Raw genomic sequence first — 23,572 nt, forward strand, 5'->3', positions numbered from 1 at the left:
TTCTGGGAGAATAGGTAGGTTCGTGTATCAGAGGAATTATAAATTCTTGTGGTCTCTTGAATTATACCTCTCAGTAGTCAAGCAGTTGCCGTTGTTTTAGGCTTTAGGGGCATATTTATTGCAGTAGTGTAGTAATGTTAACATTGAATGTTTGAGGTAGGCAGTGAGGAGACACCTCACTAAGGTTATACCCATATTAAATGTCTTCATATTCCTTGAACTTACAGGGGCAACCCAGTGGCTCAGTGGATAGAGCACTAGGCTTGGAATCAGGAAGATTCATCTTCCTGAGTTCAGATGTGGCCTCAGACACTTATTAGCTGTGTGACCCTGGGCAAGTCACTTAACCCTGTTTGCCTCAGTTCAGTTTGTCTGGAGAAGGAAATGGCAAACCACTCCAGTATTTTTGCCAAGAAAAACCCAGATGGGATCATGAATCAAAGACACCTGAAAGACTTAACAACAACAAAATTCCCTGAACTTAGGAAATGTTGGAATTTGAATTAGAAGAGGTAACTAAGATGTCTATAATTGAGATTTTTGTGGAAGTAGCTTTTACAAGTTGACTTTTACAAGTCAATTTTTAGATACCTTATAATAGCAATGTTGTAGTAGTTTGTGGATTGAAATGCTAATTGTTAGTCTGAATGGAAATAAGTGGTTGGTTAAACCAGAAATTTCTATTTTGAAAACAGGTTTAAAGAAAAAAAGTTGATTTAACTGCCTCATAGAGAATAGCCAGGCTAATGCAGTTCTATTTGCAGTTCCACCCAGTTCCAATAGTCTTTCAAACACTTTGATAATTAATTTTGTTTTAAAAATAACGGATTACACTTCTCAATCTAGATTCTTATCATTGGTGGTGGAGTTGCTGGTCTTGCTTCTGCTGGAGCAGCTAAGGCTATGGGTGCAATTGTTCGAGGGTTTGATACGAGGTAAGTATTTCACTAGTGATTCTGTTAATAGGACAGATTTCTATTTGATTTAACTATTAGAATGCTTTGTTTTTGTATACTATCTGCCTAGTAAATTGAAAAATTTTCTCCTTTATGAAATAGCGTATTGAAAACTTTTTCCTGTTGAGCTCCTTATACTCAAATGGATTTGGGTTTTCATAAATTTTGTAGTTCCCTTCAATAATTCACATTGCAGCTCATCCATACCTTCCTGTCCTCTGTTACTCTTGTTTGTATCTTCAGAAAAATTTACCACAGAGCCATTGCCAAATGTGTTGGAAGTCACCTTCATTTTTTTCCTTTGTTGCAAGGGCAGCTTGTGTGTGTATTTATGTATCTATATGTACATATATGTGTACATATTTCATTATATATTAGAAAATAAATGTTACTATCTAAAAGTTTTTAAAAGTTCTCCTGGAAAAAAATAAGCAATTTTGATAAGGTACAAACAATGTACATTATTAGTAATTGAAAACCAAAACCAACTGACTCTCCCTCATTCTCTTCTCCTCCAAACCCCACACCTTATAAAGTTGGTGTTATGTAGATTGATAATGGGACCAGAGTTGCATGGCATCTCAGAATTTCACAGTTGTAAGGGAGCTCAGTTACCATGAAGTCCCAAAATAACACCTTCTACAACAAACCTGGCAAGTGGTAAGTTGCCCAATGTCACATGGGCTGTCACAGGTTCTTAATAATATAAGAAGATCAGCACCCAGGTCTTATAGTTCTTAAGCCAGTGTACTTTCCACTACCCAACAGTATTAGGCCCAGCTTAAGGCTTTTCTTTTCCAAACTAAACATCTATATAAGTGGTTTCCCCCTGTTAGAAAGTGTGCTAGAGCAGAGGCCGTCTTGCTTTTTTATTTATATCCCCAGAACTTAGAATGCATTACAGAAAGTAAATGTTTATAACCTCGTGTCTCTGTTCATTTGTCTGCTGGTGAGGTGGCTTAAAGTCCTGTTACCATCCTATTCACTCTGCAGGTCACACTCTGACTTTTCAATGCAATTTCAAAAATGTCCCTACATCTGAACTTGGTATTCCAGTACTTGATTTGACCAGGATAGTGGAGTGAAATGATGCCCCTCTCTCATTCGGCAATAATTATCATCTCCTTTGTTCTATAAACTATACTTTTAATGTGCCAGAGATTGCATTGGCTTTTTTTTTTTTTTTGGTAAGCCACTTCATACTTTTCTCTCATATTGACCTTGAGTCTGCTTCCTAAGGTCTTTGTCATGTGAACAGGCATCGAGCCACAACTTCCTCATTCCATTCTTGTACGGTTGATATTTTTAACCTAAGTGGAGGACTTTACATTTGTCCCTATTAAATTTCATTTTGTTAGATTCGTCCCATCATTTGGGCCTGTAGTGTGTTGTCTTTGTATTCAGATCCTGTTATTCACCATTCTCTGTCTGTCTCATCTCTACTTCTTTTGCAGCAGACAGATACACATTTCCTAGAACACTGTTAAAGATGAAAAGCTCATTTAAGAAATTCTAAGTGCTGAGTTTATAAAGCACTTGGACTTAAAGCAATGTTGTTATTTTTGTTTAAATCATTTAAAAATTGGTTAAGTATCATTCAGATTAGACTTCACTAGCATTAAGATGACGATTGCTGCTGCAATTATTTGAGGTAGAATAGCCAAGGAGTAGAGTTCGAGAAAATTATCAACCTGAGAGCCAGGGATTTTACACAAAAATTAGTTTGCACCTGGTTACCCTGAGTTCAGATACTGGGTTTGTTCATAGAAGTATTGTGGCTAATAAAAAGTCAGCTACCTGAAGTGGACAAATAAGCCATTTTTCAAAGTGAATAGGGCTCATATCAGATATAACTGCAATTACGCATATATTATTTCCTTCTTAGAGCTCATCTTTAAAGTTTTACAAATATTACTGATAAGAATTTTCTCCAGAACCTCCAGATTAAAATCCACTTTACTAACTTCAGATTGGGGATAAGCATCTAACATCATCAATAATAACTTAGATTTATCTGTCCCTAAAATTTTCAAATCTCATTGGAGTCTCACGACAACCCCGTGAGGCAGGTACGACATATGTTATTACCTCCATTTTACAGATGAGGAAACAGACTCAAGGAGGTTAAATAACTTGTCCGTGGTCATATCAGAGGTAGGTTTTGAACTCAGGACTTTGTGTCTTCAAATCCAGCATTCTACCCTGTCATAAGAATGTATTAGAAGGTAGTTACTATAAGATATTTTGGGACAAAACTCTACTATGGTATTGAATATTGTATTTGTGCCAGTTATGCAACTTAAGGAACTGGGAGTTCATTGCAGTTCAAAAAGTGTGGTTTATCCAAAGGAAAGGAGAGTCTTACCAAGTACTTATTGTTATTATTATTGACTAATGCTTGTATTGTAATATTTTGACTGGAGTGATCTGAGAGAGGAAACTGCAGCAGGGATGTCCACTTCACAAGGTATTTTAAGAGCTTATGTGGTTGTAGGAACTTTTCATTTTAGTGGAGGTGTGGTAAAGAGGTTTGGAAGTTCTTTGTTTTTTTTTTCCCATATGGCTTGATAGTTTTTTTTTGATAGCTCACCTCTTATAATTAATTTGTCTTAAGAGTTTTTATTAAAACACCTAAATCAGTGAAACAACGGAGGACCAGATAATTTATAGATATAATAAACACATATATGTGATAGTAACAAAATAAGGAGAACCCTAAGTAATAGGAAAGTTGACAGATTAAAAATCTGCTGGTAGGAGCTCAGAGGTACATTGAATCTGACCCCCATCATCTGAATGAGGCATGAGTCTTATTTGCAACATTTCTGGCATCTGTTCATCCAGCTCCTCGTTGAAGGCTTCCAGTGGTGAGGAACTTTGCTGCCCTCCAAGGAAGCCCTTTATATTTTTAGAAACTGATGCTTGGTAGTTCTTCCTTAAATTGAGCTGAAATAGATCTCCCCGTATTTTATGCTTATTCATTCTATTTCTCTCTTTTCGGGGTCAGGAAGAATAAATCAAATCCCTCTTTTATGCAATAACTCATCAGATATGTTAATTTCCCTGAACCTGTTGTCTCATTTATAAAGTGGTAATGATGATATGTACCTAAGTTTGTTATGAGGAAAGAACTTTGTAAACCTCTAAGTGCTATATAAAATGGACCATTATTTTGACTATATTTGAAGGTATTGCTTATGTCTCCTCAAGTGTCTCCTTATCAAAGCTTAACTTCACTTCAGTCCTCATATAGCAAGATTTTCCATCTTCTTCTTGGTTATCTTGGTTGTTCTCCTCTGGATGTACTGTACTTTGTTGATATCGTTCCTAAAATTTTACTCCCATAAGTGGGCATACTATTGGTCTGATCTGGGCAGAGCAATAGCAGGATTCTTGGTTGCAGCTTTTTACCACAGTTTAAGATTGAAATAGCTTTTTGTACTACCATCTCGCATTGTTGATTCATATTGAACCTGTAGTCTTATGGCTGTCAAAGAAATCCTAGTGTGGATCAGATGTTTTTGTTATTGTCAACAAAAATTCATTGTGTAAAATTATTTTTATTATTTTCTGGCACGTATTTTCAATGTACAGTAATTATCACTCCCCTTTTGGAGAGTTATTGTGGATATCCTTGTCTGAATATGTTTATATAACACAATAGTTTCTATGTGAATGATACAGATTTCCATGCCAAGGTCCTCAGATACATCTTTTAAAATGTTTTGAAAGCTTACTCACCTTTGACCAGGAGTGGTTTGTATTTGGTTTTCTTTTTAGAGCTGCAGCTTTGGAGCAGTTTAAGTCTCTTGGGGCAGAGCCTTTGGAAGTTGACTTGAAAGAATCAGGAGAGGGACAAGGAGGATACGCCAAAGAAATGTCCAAAGAATTCATTGAGGCAGAAATGAAACTCTTTGCCCAGCAGTGTAAAGAAGTTGATATTCTCATCAGCACAGCCCTTATTCCAGGTAATTAATTTTTATAATTGTATTTTTTCCCTCTCCTGAATCTGTTTTTTTCATTTATAATATTTTGTTCTTGACAAGCTTCTAGTGATATTATGGCATAGAACTGGTCAGTAAGTAATCACAGATTCTTCAAAGGTGATTTTGATATCTCCTTAGGGATGGGAAGAAGTCTATATAACATAAAACCCTATTTCTAAAGTGAAGGTTAGTTGATTTTCAAGTTTCACAAGAAACTTGTGAAAATGTAAATTTGATGGTTTTGATATTTCAAAAAAGTATCTTTCGGAAAGTAGGTATGCATCTGATATTTATATGAATGTGTGTTTTAAATGTATACACATTTATGAATAGTTTTGTAGATACACAATATATGTATATTCATATACACACATACATGTATATACATACATATATGTATGTGTATATATAAATACATATACACACATACACATATATTTAACAGAGCAGGGATGATGCTACCATGAGTCACAAAATAAGAAACCAGTGTTGCTATTGCCCATGTTGGCTCTTGGGTAAAGGAGAAATGTCATGGATGGTGCCAGGGAAAGACCTTCACATAGCTTATTAGTCATATTATTTGCCCTAGGTCTTCAGATAAACAATTACATACTTTTTCTTCTATTTATTTCTTAAAATTTTATTCATACTTTTTGTGTTTTATATCATATTCGTTTCTGAATATATCCTCCTCCCCCACCCAGTAGGCAGTTGTACTCCATGTGCAGGTGAATGGGGCTTTCATATATGGGGAAAAAGCTATTTTCTGGCTAGTAAAAAATAAGGTGGTATACAAGTGGGGATGTCTTTCATGTCTGGTGACCTCAAGATATGGCCTATTTCCTCTCAGCTATCTATGAGGAACATTTCTGTTTTTGAAGGAAATTGAGAAAAAGAGGAATGAGTTGTAAGGGAGATTTTATTTTAGATTTTAGTAGATGGAAAGAGGAAGACTTACTCTAACCCCAGAAGAAAATTAGGATGAGAGTCCTTTTTCTTCTATGGCTTAGAACAATGATTATCAAAGGATGGAAGTATGGGAGTGAGTTTTGCCAAGTGTATGCTGCAAAATTTTGGATGTCATGTTATCATTTTTTTGGGTAAATTTTGTTTTACACTTAAATACAAAATGGGAAAAGAAGAAAAAAACATTTCAACGTACACAGCAGACCATAAGAGAGGACTCAATGTAAAACAATACATTTCCACCTCAGGAAAACCTGTATGATAAGTACTACACATTGTTTTCAAAGCTGTCCACCTTTTATTTGCTTCCTTGTTGGTTTTCTTTTTTCTCTGCTGTGCACTTTTTAATTTATTTTTTCCCCTCTCCCCTCCCCCCCAAGAAGGCTACAATTAAGCATGGATACATATGTATAGATATCTATAAATACCCATATTTACACATATATGCGCATACACATATATGTAAGACCATGCTTATTTCCTCCTAGTATCTGTTTCTCTGAAGGTGGAAAGCATCTTCCTTCATAAGTCCAAGTCTTTCCATGTTTTTCTAAATCAACCAGGTCATCATTTCCTATACTATAGCAATATTCCTTTCTGGATTCAAATAGCATTTTCCTTCATAGGGTTTTTGAGATTAATTTGGCCATTTATAATAGAATAACTTGGTTGCTCAAAGTTGTTCTTTTTTTTTTTTTTTAAATGCAATTTATTTATTTAACATATTTGGTTTTCAGCATTGATTTTCACAACAGTTTGAATTACAAATTTTCTCCCCATTTCTGCCCTCCCCCCCCACTCCAAGATGGCATATATTCTGGTTGCCCTGTTCCCCAATCAGCCCTCCCCTCTATCACCCCCCTCCCCTCTCATCCCCTTTTCCCTTCCTTTCTTGTAGGGCAAGATAAATTTCTACGCCCCATTGCCTGTGTATCTTATTTTTTAGTTGCATGCAAAAACTTTTTTTGTTTTTGAACATCTGATTTTAAAACTTTGAGTTCCAAATTCCCTTCCCTCTTCCCTTCCCACCCACCCTCCCTAAGAAGTTGAGCAATTCAACCTAGGCCACACATGTATTATTATGTATAACCCTTCCACAATACTCATGTTGTGAAAGGCTAACTACATTTTGCTCCTTCCCAACCCATCCCGCGTTATTGAATTTTCTCCCTTGACCCTGTCCCCTTTCCAAAGTGTTTGTTTTGATTACCTCCACCCCCATCTGCCCTCCACTCCATCATCCCCCCGCCTTTTATTTTTTTTTTTATCTTCCTCCCTCTTCTTTCCTGTGGGGTAAGATACCCAACTGAGTATGTATGGTATTCCCCCTCAGGCCAAATCTGATGAGAGCAAGGTTCACTCATTCCCCCCTCACCTGCCCTCCCCCCTCCTCCCATAGAACTGCTTCCTCTTGCCACCTTTATGCGAGATAATCCACCCCATTCTATCTCTCCCTATCTCCCTCTCTCAGTATGTTACTCTCTCATCCCTTAATTTCATTTTATTTCTTTTAGATATCTTCCCTTCATCCTCAACTCACCCTGTGTCTGCTCTCTCTCTTTTACATATATATATATATACACACATACATACACATACATACATATACACATAGATACATACATACACATTCACTTATATATATATACTTAAACATATATATATATATGCATATATATATATATATGCATATTCCCTTCAACTACCCTAATACTGAGGTCTCATGAATCATACTCATCATCTTTCCATGTAGGAATGTAAACAAAACAGTTCAACTTTAGTAAGTCCCTTGCAATTTCCGTTTCTTGATTACCTTTTCATGCTTCTCTTGATTCTTGTGTTTGAAAGTCAAATTTTCTATTCAGTTCTGGTCTTTTCACTGAGAAAGCTTGAAAGTCCTCTATTTTATTGAAAATCCATATTTTGCCTTGGAACATGATACTCAGTTTTGCTGGGTAGGTGATTCTAGGTTTTAATCCTAGCTCCATTGACCTCCGGAATATCGCATTCCAAGCCCTTCGATCTCTTAATGTAGAGGCTGCCAGATCTTGGGTTATTCTGATTGGGTTTCCACAATACTCAAATTGTTTCTTTCTGGCTGCTTGCAGTATTTTCTCCTTGATCTGGGAGCTCTGGAATTTGGCAACAATATTCCTAGGAGATTTCTTTTTGGGATCTATTTGCAGAGGCGATCGATGGATTCTTTCAATTTCTATTTTGCCCTGTGGCTCTAGAATATCAGGGCAGTTCTCCTTGAGAATTTCTTGAAAGATGGTGTCTAGGCTCTTTTTTTGATCATGGCTTTCAGGTAGTCCAATAATTTTTAAATTCTCTCTCCTGGATCTATTTTCCAGGTCAGTGGTTTTTCCAAGGAGATATTTCACATTGTCTTCCATTTTTTCATTCCTCTGGTTCTGTTTTATAATATCCTGATTTCTCATAAAGTCACTAGCTTCCACTTGCTCCAATCTAATTTTTAAAGTAGTATTTTCTTCAGTGGTCTTTTGGACCTTCTTTTCCATTTGGCTAATTCTGCCTTTCAAGGAATTCTTCTCCTCGTTGGCTTTTTGGAGCTCTTTTGCCATTTGAGTTAGTCTATTTTTTAAGGTGTTGTTTTCTTCAGTGTATTTTTCAGTATTTTTTTGGGTCTCCTTTAGCAAGTCATTGACTTGTTTTTCATGGTTTTCTCGCATCCTTCTTATTTCTCTTCCCAATTTTTCCTCTACTTCTCTAACTTGCTTTTCCAAATCCTTTCTGAGTTCTTCTATGGTCTGGGGCCAGTTCATGTTTTTCTTGGAGGCTTTGGTTGTAGGCTCTATGACTTTGTTGTCTTCTTTAGGCTGTATGTTTTGGTCTTCTTTGTCACCAAAGAAAGAATCCAAAGTCTGAGACTGAATCTGGGCGCGTTTTCGCTGCCTGGCCATATTCCCAACCAACTAACTTGACCCTTGAGTTTTTCAGTGGGGTATGACTGCTTGTAGATTACAGAGTTCTATGTTCTACGTTTGGGGGGGAGGTGCCAGGTCTGTCAGAGCCGCACTCCTCCTTCCCCAAGGACCCCCAGTCCAGACTGGGCTCAGATCTTCGGCAGGCTGTGCACCCCTGCTGTGATCCGCCACTTAATTCCTCCCACCAGGTGGGCCTGGAGCCGGAAGTAACAACAGCTGTAGCTGCCCCCGGGGCTGGAAGCCGAACCGCGAACTCCTTCCACTCCTGCAGCTTTTCCCACTAACCTTCTCCGCAGTCTTTGGTGTTTGTGGGTCGAGGGGTCTGGTAACTGCCGCAGCTCACATATTCAGGGCGCTAGGGCCCCCTCCGCCCGGCTTCTGGTCTGGATCGTCCACGCCGCTCAGGCTGGGCTCTGCTCCACTCCGTTCCCAGCTCCCAGCTCCCAGCTCCGTGTGGAATAGAGCTCACCCAGAGACCATCCGGGCTGTCCTGGGCTGGAGCCCTGCTTCCTCTGCTGTTCTGTGGGTTCTGCCGTTCTAGAATTGGTTCAGAGCCATTTTTATAGGTTTTTGGAGGGACTTGGGTACGGAGCTCACTCTAGTCCGTGCTTACCAGCAGCCATCTTCTCAAAGTTGTTCTTAAAACAGTAGCTGTTACTATATACAGCGTTCTCTTGGTTCTGCTCATTTTGCTCTTCATTATTTTGTGGAGGTCTCTCCATGCTTTTCTAAAATTATTGACCTTGTCAATTTTTATAGTAGAGTAATATTCCATCAGGAATGTGTCATAGTTTGTTCAGTCATTCCCCAATTGATGGGCATCCCTGCAATTTCCAGTTCTCTGCCCCCACAAAGAGAGCTGCTATAAATATTTTAGAACCTGTAGATCCTTTTCCATTTTCCCTAATCATCTTGGGAAACAGACCTAATAGTGGTTTTGCTTGGTCAAGTGGTATAGACAGTTTAATGACATTTTGGGGATAATTCCAAATCTCTCTCCAAAATGGTTGGATCAGGTCCTAGATCCACCAGCAATGAATTAAAGTTCCAGTTTTTCCACATCCCCTCCAACATTTGTCACTTTCCCCTTATGTCATTTTAGCCAATCTCTTAACCCTAAAAGTTAAGCTTCGCTTGTAATTTTTCTCTACCTAATTCTATTCCTTTCTCCCTCTCCTCTTCTTATTCCCTACTGATTTTAATGTATTTCTATACCAAACTCTTTGTGTTTGTTTTCAAGACTCTTTTGCCTAGTTCTGATGAATAAAGTTAATGAGAGGCCTTCTTCCTCTACCCCTTCTATATTTGCATTATCTTCTCCTCACATGCCCTAATTATGAGAAAAAGTAAGATCCTACTTCTTTTTTTGCCCTTGATTTTTCCTTAGTGTATTCCTTTATCTTTTGTTTTAAATTTATTTTAGTTTTCAACATTTGTTTCCACAGGATTTTGAGATACAAATTTTCTCCCCATCTCTACCCTCCCCCCCCACCCCAACATGGCATGTATTCTGATTGCCCCTTTCCCCAGTCTGCCCTCCCTTCTATCACCCCACTCACCCCCTTTACCCCCTTCTGCCTTACTTTCTTGTAAGGCCAGATAGATTTCTGTACCCCATTGCCTGTGTATCTTATTTCCCAGTTGCATGTAAAAACAATTTTTAAACATTTGTTTTTAGAACTGAGTTTCAAATGCTCTTCCTTCTTTCCTCCCCACCCATCCTCCTTGAGAAGGCAAGCAATTCACTATAGGTTATACATGTATCGTTATGCAAAACGCTTTCATAATAGTCATGTTGTGAAAGACTAACTATATTTCCCTCCAGCCTATCCTGTCCCCCTTTATTCAGTTTTCTCCTTTGACCCTGTTCCTTTCCAAAAGTGTTTGCTTTTGATTACCTCCTCCCCCTATCTGCCCCCTTCTATCATTCCCGCTCCTATCTCCTTCCCTCCTATTTTCCTGTAGGGTAAGATACCCTATTGAGTGTGTATGTTATTCCCTCCTTAAGTCAAGTCCGATGACATTAAGGTTCACTCATTGCCTTTCACCTACCCCCTCTTCCCTTCCATTATAACAGCCATTTTTAGGTGAGATAATTTACCCTGTTCTGTCTCTCTCCCCCCAATATATATCATCCCTTCATATTCATCTCACCCTGTAACCTGTCTATACATCTATACATATATATATATACATATATATATACATACATATATGTGTGTGTGTGTGTGTGTGTGTGAATATTCCCTTCAACTGTCCTAATACTGGGTGAGAAAGGTCTCATGAGTCACAAATACCATCTTTCCATGTAGGAATGTAAACAGTTCAACTTAATAAGTCCCTTATGATTTCTCTTTAATGGAATATAAGATCTTCTCCATCCATTAATAGGCCTATGTGATCTTGTGTTCCCTTTTTTCCTTGGAACTGGGGCCATGTTCCCAAGTCTAAAGGTACACAGGTATTTCAATCACAGATGTCTTGCTGCTTTGAGCTCTGGCCCAGCTCATAGCTGTCATATATCCTGAGTCACATAGAGCCCACCGGGGGAGGAACTTACAGCTTTCCTAAGGGGAAGCTTGCCTAGAGGAGGCTTGCTTGCAGGAAGGCTTTCACACCTTTTGGTACTAAGCTATTTAGGCACTGAATGTTGATGCCTTCTGGCTCTGAGACTGTTAGCCAAAAGTATATATGTATTCTGAGTGAGATTTTGCTTTGGGGCTCACCCATGGGAAGAATGTTCACCTGAGGTCTTTGTGACTTGTCCGGATGAAACTTGAGGTAGCTGTTGTTAAGGAGGCCCCCCTCCCCCCACTTTGTGAACCCAGATGTTGGCACTCCCTGGTTTGGTGATTATGTATCTTTTACTTTGTTTAGACTGTTGGAGCCCTGTCTATTAGATCTCTGTGTTAATTTCTCTCTGCTTGTATTTTCTCTGTGTTCAGGGTGCTGACCTTTCCCCTGAACTGGTGAATGACCTCTACCTTCTTTACTTACATATCTTTAATTAAAATAATATCATTAACACCTTTGACGCTGTCTTTCCTTCAGAAAAGCAGATCAAAGAACCTGTGCTTGCAGGCCATCCTGGGTGTGCTAGTGTGCTTGCTAATGCACAGGGTTGTTGTGAGGATCAAAGGAGATAACCATTGCAAAGCACTTAGCATAATACCTGCCATGTAGTAAACACTTTATAAATGGCACTTTATTATTATAATTACATTCAGAGTTTTCTTCAGTTTACTCATACCTCTGGGCTGTGTTACTGGATTGGGACTATGTGCTTGAGCCAGACTTCACCCTCTCTCAGATTGGGTGGACAGACCCTGTTCAGTCTTGTCCCTTCTATAGTCTTGATGCCGTTGCTGCAGTTCTAGATTGGATGACTGGGACCAGGTCACCAATATTACTGGGCTATAAAAAACATTCCCTGTGCTATGCTGCAATCCTGGCTTTTGCCTCCATTTTTTTTTTAAAGCAGTTTGAATTTTTGGCATCAAACCATCTCTGCCTCCTTCCCCTTGCACAATCCCCAATTTAGAAGTGACTCTACACGCTGTCCTTATAGGCCCCAAACCAATATTAGATTATAGGGTTCCTATATAGTCCCCATTGTCTTGATGCTGAGCTGGCCCTATCTCTTGTTATGGCTCTGATAGTAAAGCTAACTTCAAGGGTTTTAGAGGGGTACCAAGAGCTGCTCTGGTTTGTTTCCTGTCTCGACTCCAAATGTCTAGAGATGTACACTGGACAGTAGCCTGTGGAAACCTGTCTTTATTTTTTGCTACCGCTTGGCAGGCCAAGGCTGAGATCCCACTGGCTTCAGGTTGTTTATAGAAACTAGTGCTGACTTCTTTCTCAACTGGTGTGTCCCCTCTCTGGGTGTCCTCAGGCTTCTTGCCATCTTCATGCTCTGTCCTGGACTGGATGTGGGAGCTTACTGTTGGTTTTTTTTTTTTAGTTTTCTTGATCATATGGACTTCTTTTATATCTTTTTTGGGCTATTTATAGCAGAGTAGGACTCTTCTAAGACCTCCTAAGACCTTTCCTATTACCATTTTAGAAATCCTGTTCATTCTTTTAAAAAAATGATTGACATCTTGTTTTTACATTTCCTAGATTTCCTCCTGTATCCCCCTGTTTTCTCCTCCCCCCAAAACCATCTTTTATAGCAAGGAACTTTTTGAAAGAAAAAAGAAAAGCAAAATTGTTCAGGAAGTTAAAAAAGATCTTATATGTAAGTGTTCACACCTGGATTTGAACTGAGAGTTGTCCTGACTCCAGGGCCAGTGCTCAACTCACTGTGCCACCTAGCTGCCCCCTCATATGTACTTCTTTGGGGCCAATTTGTTCTGTGTAATTTTGTAGCATTCATCTTTGATTGTTATATAGGTGGTGTTGTTTCAATTTACATTGTTGTAGTCATTGTGTATATTGTTTTCTTGGCTCTGCTTACTTCACTTGCAAAAATCAATTCATACATAGTTTTAACCTCCTCATTATTCATCATAGTCATCGTTTCTTACAGTCCAGTAATATTCCATTATTTTTATGCACCACAGTGTGTTTAGCCGTTCTTTAATCATTGGGTGTCCCCTTTGTTTCAAATTCTTTTTTATGACAAAAAGTGCTTATTTAAGTATTTTAGTGTAGACAGCTAGGTGATAAAGTGAATAGAGTGCTGTAGGAAGGAAGATCTGAGTTCAGATCAGACTTCAGACACTTAATAGCCATGTGACCACTGTGTGCCTCAGTTTCCTCAGCTGTAAAATGAGAATAATAACTCCCACTTTGCAAGGTTTTTGTGAGAATAAAATGAGATATTTGTAAAGTGTTTTGCCCAGCCTTTTTTTTTTTTTTAAATAATCTACTTGGAGTAAATAAATTAGCAGTAGAACCTCTTAGTCAAAGGGCATGGATGTTTCAGCCACTTTATTTGCCACTTTATAATTTAGGCATTTTGTAATTCCAAATTTCTTTCCATAATGGTTATCTTAATTCTTAGCTTTCCATCTGTTGGTGCTTTAATATATTTATTTTTCCACAACCTTTCCAATACTGACTATTCCCATTTTTTGTCATTTGTGCTGTAGCTTCTCTTTTGATGTATAATCTTTTGACTGCCCATAACTGTCTCACTGGGTCTTTAGTACCCAACTGTAGGGCTGTTACCTATTCCTCAGGGCACAGAGGACTGTATGTGATAAATTAATTCTCCCTGTTTCCTTATTCCTTAGTCCTTGGACTAGATAGCTTCTGGCATCACTTCCAGTGCTACATCTTTGATCCTATGGAAGAGGATTGTTATCTGTCAGTTACACCCGTTTATAACCTTAGGTTTAGAATTGGGAGGGACTTTGGAAGTCATCCAATACAAACCTCTGTTTTGCAGATGAAGAAATGAAGGTCAATGGAGGTTAAATGACTGTTTAAAGTCACGTTGGTAATATGTGTTGGGAGTGGGATTTGAACTCAGACCCTCTAACTCCAGAGCTAGTACTCCCACTATACCACATTGCCTCTATTCAGTTAAGTAGGCAGTGACATGAGCAGGCGCAGTGTGGGAGTGTCTGTGAGCTTATGGAACAAGCTGCTCGTTTCAGTAATTGAATTCAACAAGCATTTATTAAATGTCCGTTTTGTGTCAGGTAATGGGGATGAAAAAACAAAATCCGAACTGTCCCTGCGCTCAAGGGGTTGACCTTGTTTTGTGGGGAAATACTCTATACATGGAAAATTAAATGCACATTTTTTTGTTCAGTTGTTTTTCAGTCATGTCCGACTCTTTGTGACCCCCTTTGGGGTTTTCTTGGCAGAGATATTAGAGTGGTTCACCATTTCCTTCACCAGCTCCTTTTACAGATGAAGAAACTGAGGCAAACAGGGTTAAGTGACTTGCCCAGGGTCGCACAGCTAGTAAGTGTCTGAGGCCAGGTTTAAACTCAGGAAGATGAATCTTTCTGACTCCAGGCCCAGGGCTCTATCCACTGCACCACCCAGCCGCCCTAAATACAAAATTTAGACAAAGGAAATTTTAGAGACAGGAGAAATGAGAGCACTAGAAACTGGAATGTGTGTGCTCATCTGTGTAATGCTCTAAATCACTGTTGATTAGAAAAATGCAAATTAAAACAACTCTGAGGTACTACCTCACACTTATCTGATATGACAAAAAAAGAAAATAATAAATGTTGGAGGGGATGTGGGAATATTGGGACACTAATGCACTGTTGGTGGAGTTGTGAACTGATCTAACTATTCTGGAGAACAATTTGGAACTATGCGCAAAGGAGCTATGCCCAAAACCCTTTATACCCTTTGACCTAGCAATACCACTACTAGGTCTGTATCCCAGAGAGATTAAAAAAGAGGGAAAAGACCTATTTGTACAAGGGTATTTGTAGCAGCTCTTTTTGTGGTGTCTAAGAATTGGAATTTGAGGGAATATCCATTATTGTGGAATGGCTGAACAAGTTGTGGTATATGATTGCAATGGAATACTGTTATGCTGTAAGAAAAGACAAGCAGAATGCTCTCAGAAAAACCTGGAAAGACTTACATGAACTGATGCAGAACCAGGAGAACCTTGTTCACAGTAATAGCCATAGTGTATGATGAACAACTGTGAATCGCTTAGTTTTTTTCAGTAGTACACTGATCTAGGGTAGTTCTGAAGGACTCATGATGAAAAATGCTATCTGTCTCCAGAGAAAGGAACTAATGGAGTCTGAAAATAGACTGAAGCATATTATTTCTCTCTCTCTCTCTCTCTCTCTCTCCCTCTCTCTCCCTCTCTCTCCCTCTCTCTCCCTCTCCCTCTCTCTCCCTCTCTCTCCCTCTCTCTCCCTCTCTCTCCCTCTCTCTCCCCTCCCTCCCCCCTCCCCCTCCCTCCCTCCTTGCCTTCTTCCTTCCTAAATTAACCCCTTGTAGCAAATAAGTGTAGTATTTTGTCTGTAAGGATGATGTCTACTTTGGCAGTCAGGGTAGCTAGTTGGGAGAAGGGATCTGGTCTTATTTCATAAAACCAAGAAGGCAGTACAAAAAAGTGTGGATCATGCAATAATTGTCATTAAAACCATCAGCATGCTAGGGTCTCTTTCCTAGCATAAGTGTTCCACTGAATTTGGGAGGAGGGTAGATCTGTAACACTTTTACACTTGGTCTCCTCCTGCATCCAGTCAGTTAAAATGACGACAAAGGAGGAAGTTGTTTACTATAGTCACAGCCTGATGTTGGGGAAGCAGCTGTGGTATTGACAAGGAAGGAAAGATGATCTTTCCTCTGACCATGTTTTTCTCACTAGTGGTACTTTAGTTCTTACCTTTCATGTGAATTTCAACAAATATGCTAAATGTCTTTGTTGTGTAGCATGCAGCCAGGAGGGGGAGCTAAAAGTCTACAAAGAGAGCTCATACTCTGGTGAGGTAGTTTGCACAGAAAGTTACATCTTTGCTAATCCATGTCCTCTGAAGATAGAATCTGATATTTAGGATGTATATAACAGTGTTGTTGTTGATATTAAAAAGTTAAAAGTAGATAATGTCACTTGAGACAAGTGCCTGGCATGTTAAAATGTAATGTAGATTGTAGACTGAAGGAAATTAGCTTTAATTTTTAAAGTATTATATAATTTTAACTTTTATTAATTTAAATGACAGGACTCTTCCCCATGCACCTTACTTTGAATTATTTGAGTTTTACTATAGGGTACATAAACCATGCCTATAGTGTATGACCCTTAGAGGGACCTAAAGATATGAATGGGATTATTCCTGCAGTAGTGCAGATTCCAGCCTTTCCATAGATGTGCAGTTATCCTTCTGTGCTTGACTTTAAATCCTTCAGAGGCCTCAACATGCTGGAATCCTTTCTCTGTGTTTCTGAATATTCTGTAGGTACCAGTGTAGTACTTCAGCTGTTTACCTGTTATACCTTGCTCTTGCTGTGTGAGTGGCCCATCTTCTTTTCCAGTTACATATTTCCTAGATAAGTCTTTCTACATCAAGTCATCATCTGGCAACCTACTTAAACCTGCTACACCTCTCATTTGGCTTTTAGGTCAAACTGTGTTTTTGATCCGTTAGAGACTGTGGAGTGCCATGACTTGCAACCATGTAATATTACTAGAGGAATACTTTTGTTGGAAAGATGAGCTTTTATTTGGGGAGCAGCTTGGAGTTATTTGGAAGTGCTCTAAAATTTCTCAGAGGCAAGTTAGCCTGTTGTTTTGCTCCTGTTCAGTTCTGGTCTCTTCAGTTCATTTTCTGTCTGCAGTGCCTGTCCAAGGTACACACTGGTATTTATTGACTGACTGACTCAATGAGCTTTTTTTCAGATTGCACATCATAATATAGTTCTGGCCTTCTTTTCACTGTAATGACTGAAGCTCCTTTGGTGGTCAGGGTAGCAGTTGGAAGACAATAGTTAACTCTTTCCTGTTTTCCCCCTCTGTACTATTATTATTAAGCACATTTCTTTTAACAAGGTATTCTTGCTATATTGTTTTTATATCACTCATTTTCTAAAATATCCTTCTCCCTTCGTTACCCAGCAACCATCCATTGAAACAAAGATTAAAATAAGAAAGGAAAAAAAGTACTTCACCAAAGCCAACCAACACATTAACTGAGAATGACAGTGTGGTATACACAGTAATGCACATCTATAGTCCTTTGCGTTTGCCAATAAGAGATGATACTTTTTTTTTCTTTAGCTTTTCTCTAGGGCTAGTCTTTTTGCTCAGTACAGTTATGCTGCATTTGGTTTGTTTTTCTCCCTGTCCTTGTCCCTGACTCTCTCCCTAGCCCTCTCCTTCTCCATCTTCCTTTCCATTAACATTGCTGTAGTTATGGTATGTATAATTTTCCTATTACTAATAGCTTCACTCTACATCAGTTCACATAAGCAGACCTCTTGAGCTGTGACTGATCTCATTAAGGAGTCTAGTATTCTAGATCTTAATGCAATCAGCAGTATGTCATCTGTAAACAGAAGCATCTGGAGGACCTCACTCTCCATAAGGAATCACAGTATGTCTTCCATGATAATGGCAAACATCTTTGGCAAGTATATGCCTCCCTGTTTAATATCTATCTTGATGCTGACAATTATCTTTGTTTTTTTCTGACAAGGAATCTTATGTGATTTTTTTGTATATGCATGGGAATCAACCTTTTGGAGGAAAGCCTTTAAGTCTGTATTTTGTTCTGTGTCAAATGATTTATATAATCAGAAAAAAGCCAAGCTTTTTCTTGAAGCAAAGACTCATCTTTTTAGCACCAGTATTTCTTCCAGTGATGTTGTATGGCTTTAAATCATGGAAGACCAGAGTCTCCAAAGAATCAGACACTTCTGGGTTAATGTATAGACTTGTGGTGGGTCTGTAGCTTATTCAGTAATTGTTCACTTGAAAAAACATTAAAGATATAAAAAGACGAATGATTGGAAAAGAAGGTGTCCAATTCATGTAGTGAGAGTGAATGATACCACATAGGAAGCTGGTATATTCCATTTGTGCCAGGGTAATCTTAAGAGACTCAGAGGAAGACCCTCAGCGTATTGGCTTATCCCCTGCGATATACAAGAGTTGTACTGGAAGTAAGGCAGGGATAGGTTGTTATGTGTACCCTTGGAGGAAGTATAGCCATTGACAAGATTGAGATTTTGTACTGTGGCCTAAAGTAGCTGGATTTGGAGTCAGAGCAGAACACCTCATTTGTAACATTGGCTCAACCAAGCACCGCTTGTTGTGACCTTGAAGAAGTCACTTAGGTGACTTTTAGGTTTTAGTTTCTTTATCTCTGAAGTGAAGGGATTGGCCCATATGACCTTTAAGATCCTCTAAATTTGTGTATGGAAGAGAATCCCTGTTAACTTTTAAAATTGTACTGTATCTGGCATGGATTTCTTCTCTGTGTACTTGGCTGTTCTTTCCCTTCCCATCTTCATTTTTTGTGTTATTTCCACTTGTTCATATAGAACATTTTCGGACTCAGGTCTAGAGTCCAAATATACCAATTCACTGTCATCAGAGCTGGTAATTGTTTGTTACAGAAATGCTGACAGCTGTTTTGTTTTTCACTTGTCATTTTTTCTAGTTTCATTTGAAAATGCTGTTGAGATGATTTGGCTCAGTTTGGTTTCATGTGAAGTGACCTGATGTCTCTTCCCCCTGTACTCCTTTTCACAATTTTGGGAGGTGATACCTCTTGCAGTCTTCACCATAGTTTTCTCTAATGTTTTGCAAATGGGGAGAATTCCTCGTGGTTTACTCTCCATCATGCTTCTCTTTTTGCTTATTTCTGCTTCATTCCTTTATCTTTCCTGCTCCTTCTCTTTCTTCTTAAGCTTTGTTGTGACTTTTCCCTTTACCTCTCCTCTATTTTGCCTTTTCCTCTACTTACCCAGGCTTTCAGTTGTGTTTGGGCAACTCGGGGGATCCAAAAACTTTGTTTAGCTCTGATAGTAGAACTTGGGACTAATGTCCCTGCTCTAACAAATTCAGACATACCCAGGGATTATTTGTGTAGAAGGGAGCAAGCTAACTTACTCATATCTTCAAAATATGTAAAGTACCCTCATAACTATGTGATTCAGTTAGAGATTATCTGACAAATGACTTTTTAATAGAGTAGTAACAAGGGTTATTTATTTTTACTTCAAATCTCCAAAGATTTTTTATACCATGCCAGCTCTTCTTTTTTATTGCACGAGGCAGTGATTTCTTCAGTGTTTTCTTTCTAAAAAGCTTTATTTTTTTTTGTCAAATTGACAAATATCAACAAAAATGTAATATTACTTAACAAAGCTTAGGGATTTTGGCAGCAATATTGATTGCCAAATATGGTGACCATATTTAAACATTCCTTTCACTAGTTATTTCCTGTGAACATAGTAACACTTTAAAATATTTGATAAGGGCAGTGGTCTGAGAATTAGTCTTTCAGATTTTGAGGCTTTGTGGATTTATGCTCAGTGGAAAGAATATTGAGCTTGTAGTAAGAAGACCTAGATTTGAAGACTGGTCTTCAGGGGCCACTGACTTGAATTTGTTGAGGGCAGGGAAGTGTTTTCTTATGGTTTCCTCACTTATCTTGGGTTTCTAATATCCTTTCAATTCTGACTATTCTTTTAGGCTTACATCTTGCCCAAACAGTGGTCTTATTCCTTCCATGTTTCTCCTTTGCTTTCAATATAATTTAAAAAGCCCTTCCTTCTCCATTTTTTTTTCATCTTTTGTACTTACTAAAATGCTCAGCTTGCTCTGGAGGTTAGTTTTCCTGATGCTTTTAGGGGTGGAATTGCCATTCTTTTATATTCTTACTCAGTTACCATTGCCCTTGCTTTCACCTTTCCTTTGAAAGTCAGAGCTTATAAATATGCTTCTTTCTACTTAGATATATCTTTTTCTTCAGAGAAATAATTAATGATTGCATCATTGGAATCTTATTGTTGAGATTCTCCAGTTCCTTTTAAGCCAGCTATCTTGTTTCTCTTCTCAGTTTCTTGTAATCCATTCTTCCATCATTTGGGCACATTTTAGGCCATACCTAGAGTTAGCCTTCCTTATATTATGAATTTTAAGATGAAATAGTCAATCTTTCCCTCAAAGTTTCTTTACTTCTATGTCCCGAATCAGCGCTACCTCATAGGTCAGATTCAGGTAACCTTTTTGCTTTCCTTCACATTCTGAAATAATGAGACTATTTAACAAGGCAAGTCAGTAATTTTTCTTATGCTCTTCTTTTAGCACAGACCTCTAGTAAATTTCTGACAGAAGTTCCCTCCACAACCATACTCTATCTTCATATAACTTTATTATTGGTCAGAAACTTGCCTTGAAGTTCTTCCACATAAGGTAGTATGGAATACGATTTTTCATCATGGTATTCTATCTTCTTTAATATTCATAGTATAATTTTCATCCACTTCCTCTCTTGGGTTTGTAATTTACCAGAATTTAGCATATCCGCTTGACTTTTGAAAAGATATTTATCCATGTTTGCTTTAATTACTGTATTGAAGATTAATTATGGTCTATTCCTAACTTTTCTAGGTCTTGAGTTACACACACACACACACACACACACACACACACACACACACACATTGGGATTTGGAGAGGATATACCAAGCCTAATGTTAATGTTTATCCAGTTGCCTTTAACAAAGGTAAAGTGTTTATTAGGATTTGTTTCAAGTCCTTCTATTCAAATGGGAATTTTTAGTAGCTGGTATGTCAACATTTCTTGCTTTCAAAGTCCTAGGGGCAATAAATTGATCTTTAAACCATTTATAATTTATTTTTTTTCCCCACTTAACAGTAGCTAATTTTTTCCAATTACATGTAAAGATAGTTTTCAACATTTACTTTTATAAGATTTTGAGTTCCAAATTTTTTCTCCCTCGCTCCCATGAACATGACTTATGTGTATAAAAGAGTTTTATTAGATGATATTCTTTACAGCCTTCTGGAGATAGGAAGGGAGTGCTTTGGTGTTCTAAATATCTGTTCAGATTAAGGTAATAGTTTTTTCAGCCCCTTCTAGTTTTCCTTTTTTTTTTTAAATAGGAAAGGTCTCATCTCTGACATATGTTAAGAAATTCCTCCTTTTGGGGTAAGAGGGCCACATGTAGCCTCGAGGCCACAGGTTCCCCACTCCTGGTTTAGGGGAATGAGGCTGTGGGTTTAAAATATTTCCCAGTTTACTCAAGGCTGGCTAACAAGGAGGATATAGAAGATCTTCTCTGATTTGAGGTGCTTTGGGGCCATTTTTTTGTCCAGATGAACAGGTATCTATACATTTTTAATTTTTAATTGAGGGAAATGGGAAAACAAACAATTAAACTAGAAAGATTAAACAATTAAACCTAGGTAGATATCCAGGGTGGTAGTCAAATTCCATATTGCCTGGCCAGTGCCAGGAAGATGGTGTTGTGTTGTTCTCTCAAGTGGGGATCACAGGCCTTATGGAAGTGCTTATCTTCTGATGCAGGGCTGTCCAACCTTTGGTTTTTATTGAAACAATAGACAATATGTTTTGATTTGCCATTTTAGTGAGAGCTCTGTGGTAACTTGGCTTCTTTACTGAAGCATTTATGTAAATTTCTATGCTTGTAGGTGGGCCACATAAGTCACACTGTAGGCTGCATATGGCCTGTGGGCCTTATTTTGGACAGCCCTGTTCTAATGTATAATAAGTACCTTAACTAGGGCGAAAAGGGCTTAATTACTAATATAACTTCATATGAAAGTATATATGTAATATATACTATACATATATATGTTTATTTCATCAAGAAACATCAGTTCATTTATAGTTCTCAGAAGAAAGATAACACATGTTTACAAAATTCTAGGGAGTAAACATATCCCTATACAAATCATAAGAGGATGATAGGAGTAGGAATAGTGACTAGATCATTTATTTAATTTGTGTGGGGAGCTTTCAGGTAAGGAAATTCCCTCTAGCAATGGAGGACAGTGCCTTCTTTTCAACTTAGAGTCTTAAATCATTTCTTAGAGCATGGAGAGGTTAAGTGACAGGGTCACACAGCCAGCATGAGAAGTCAGAAGTAGGACTTGAATGCAGGCCTTCCTGGCTCCGAAGCCCTTTCTTTAGCTACCATGCCATGATTCCTTTCTAAGAAAGTGTCATAGGTACCACAGACTAGATAGATACTATGAAATGAACAAGTGGTGAAAAATGGAAGTTATGTTATGAGCATGTTCAATAGGACTTGGCAAATAATTGGATATAGGGTATGTGAGGGAGAGGAAAGAGTCTAGAAGGACTTGAGTTTCAGGCGTGGGAAGATGATTTTACCATCAGCAGAGAGCAAAGTTGGAATGAAAGGCAGGTTTATAGGAGAAGTTGATGAGTTCAGTTTTGGACATGCTGAATCTGAGGTGCTGGCAAGACATTTAAAGGAAATTATTCAGTAAGCAGTTGGGAATGTAGAACTGGAGTTCACTGGAGATACAAGTATTTGGAAGTCAGTGACGTAAGTTGTTCAAGTGTTTCAGTTGTTCAGTCATTCTTCGTGACCCCATATGGCAAAGATACTGTACTGGCTTGCTGTTTCCTTCTCAGCTCATTTTACAGGTGAGGAAACTGAGGTCAACAGGGTTACACAGCTAATAAGTGTCTTCCTGACTCTAGGCCTGGCACTCTAAACACTATGGCTCCACCTAGCCACCCAACAGTGACATAAGAGGGGATAGGTATTAGTGAATTAAATCTAGTCAAGTTCAGTTTAATTCTCTTAGCCTCTCTGGGTCTTACAATGGAAAGAACATTGGTTCTACAGACAGGACCTGGCTTCATATCTCACCGGTAGTGCTTGTTACCTGTATGACCTTAGGCAAGTCAATTAACCTCAGATGGCCTCTGATGTCCCTTCCAGTTCTGGATCTATGATTGTATGTTCTCCTCATCTGTAAAGTGAGGTAGTCAGACTGGAGGATTTCTGAGGTTCCTTCTAGATTTTTGAGAAATGATTTTTTTTCTGCTCTAATAATTGCTATAGGAGGGAGAGAATTTTCTATTCCTTTGTAAGACTACTTGCAGACAGTATTTCTGCATCTTATAGGTTAGGTTTAAAGATTTTCGTTGCTGGGCCTTAACTTTGGGCGCTATCAGAACTTTTATTCCTTCTCCCATCTCTTTTCTTTGTCATGACATTTTTGATGCTTTACATATAAATATTATGATGT

The 23,572-nt window shown here is 38.3% G+C and overlaps 1 protein-coding gene across 1 annotated transcript in view; it reads left to right on the top strand.

Moving 5' to 3' along the window:
* Nucleotides 1-23,572, top strand: part of NNT (nicotinamide nucleotide transhydrogenase) — a 120,048-nt gene that overhangs the window by 19,851 nt on the left and 76,625 nt on the right. Inside the window, exons 6-7 of the mRNA XM_036759766.1 lie at nucleotides 847-935; nucleotides 4,737-4,924. Of these exons, the coding sequence (XP_036615661.1) occupies nucleotides 847-935; nucleotides 4,737-4,924 (277 nt within the window). The remainder of the gene's footprint in view (nucleotides 1-846; nucleotides 936-4,736; nucleotides 4,925-23,572) is intronic.

This window comes from Trichosurus vulpecula, chromosome 1 (genome assembly GCF_011100635.1).
Source record: "Trichosurus vulpecula isolate mTriVul1 chromosome 1, mTriVul1.pri, whole genome shotgun sequence".
NCBI lineage: Eukaryota > Metazoa > Chordata > Mammalia > Diprotodontia > Phalangeridae > Trichosurus > Trichosurus vulpecula.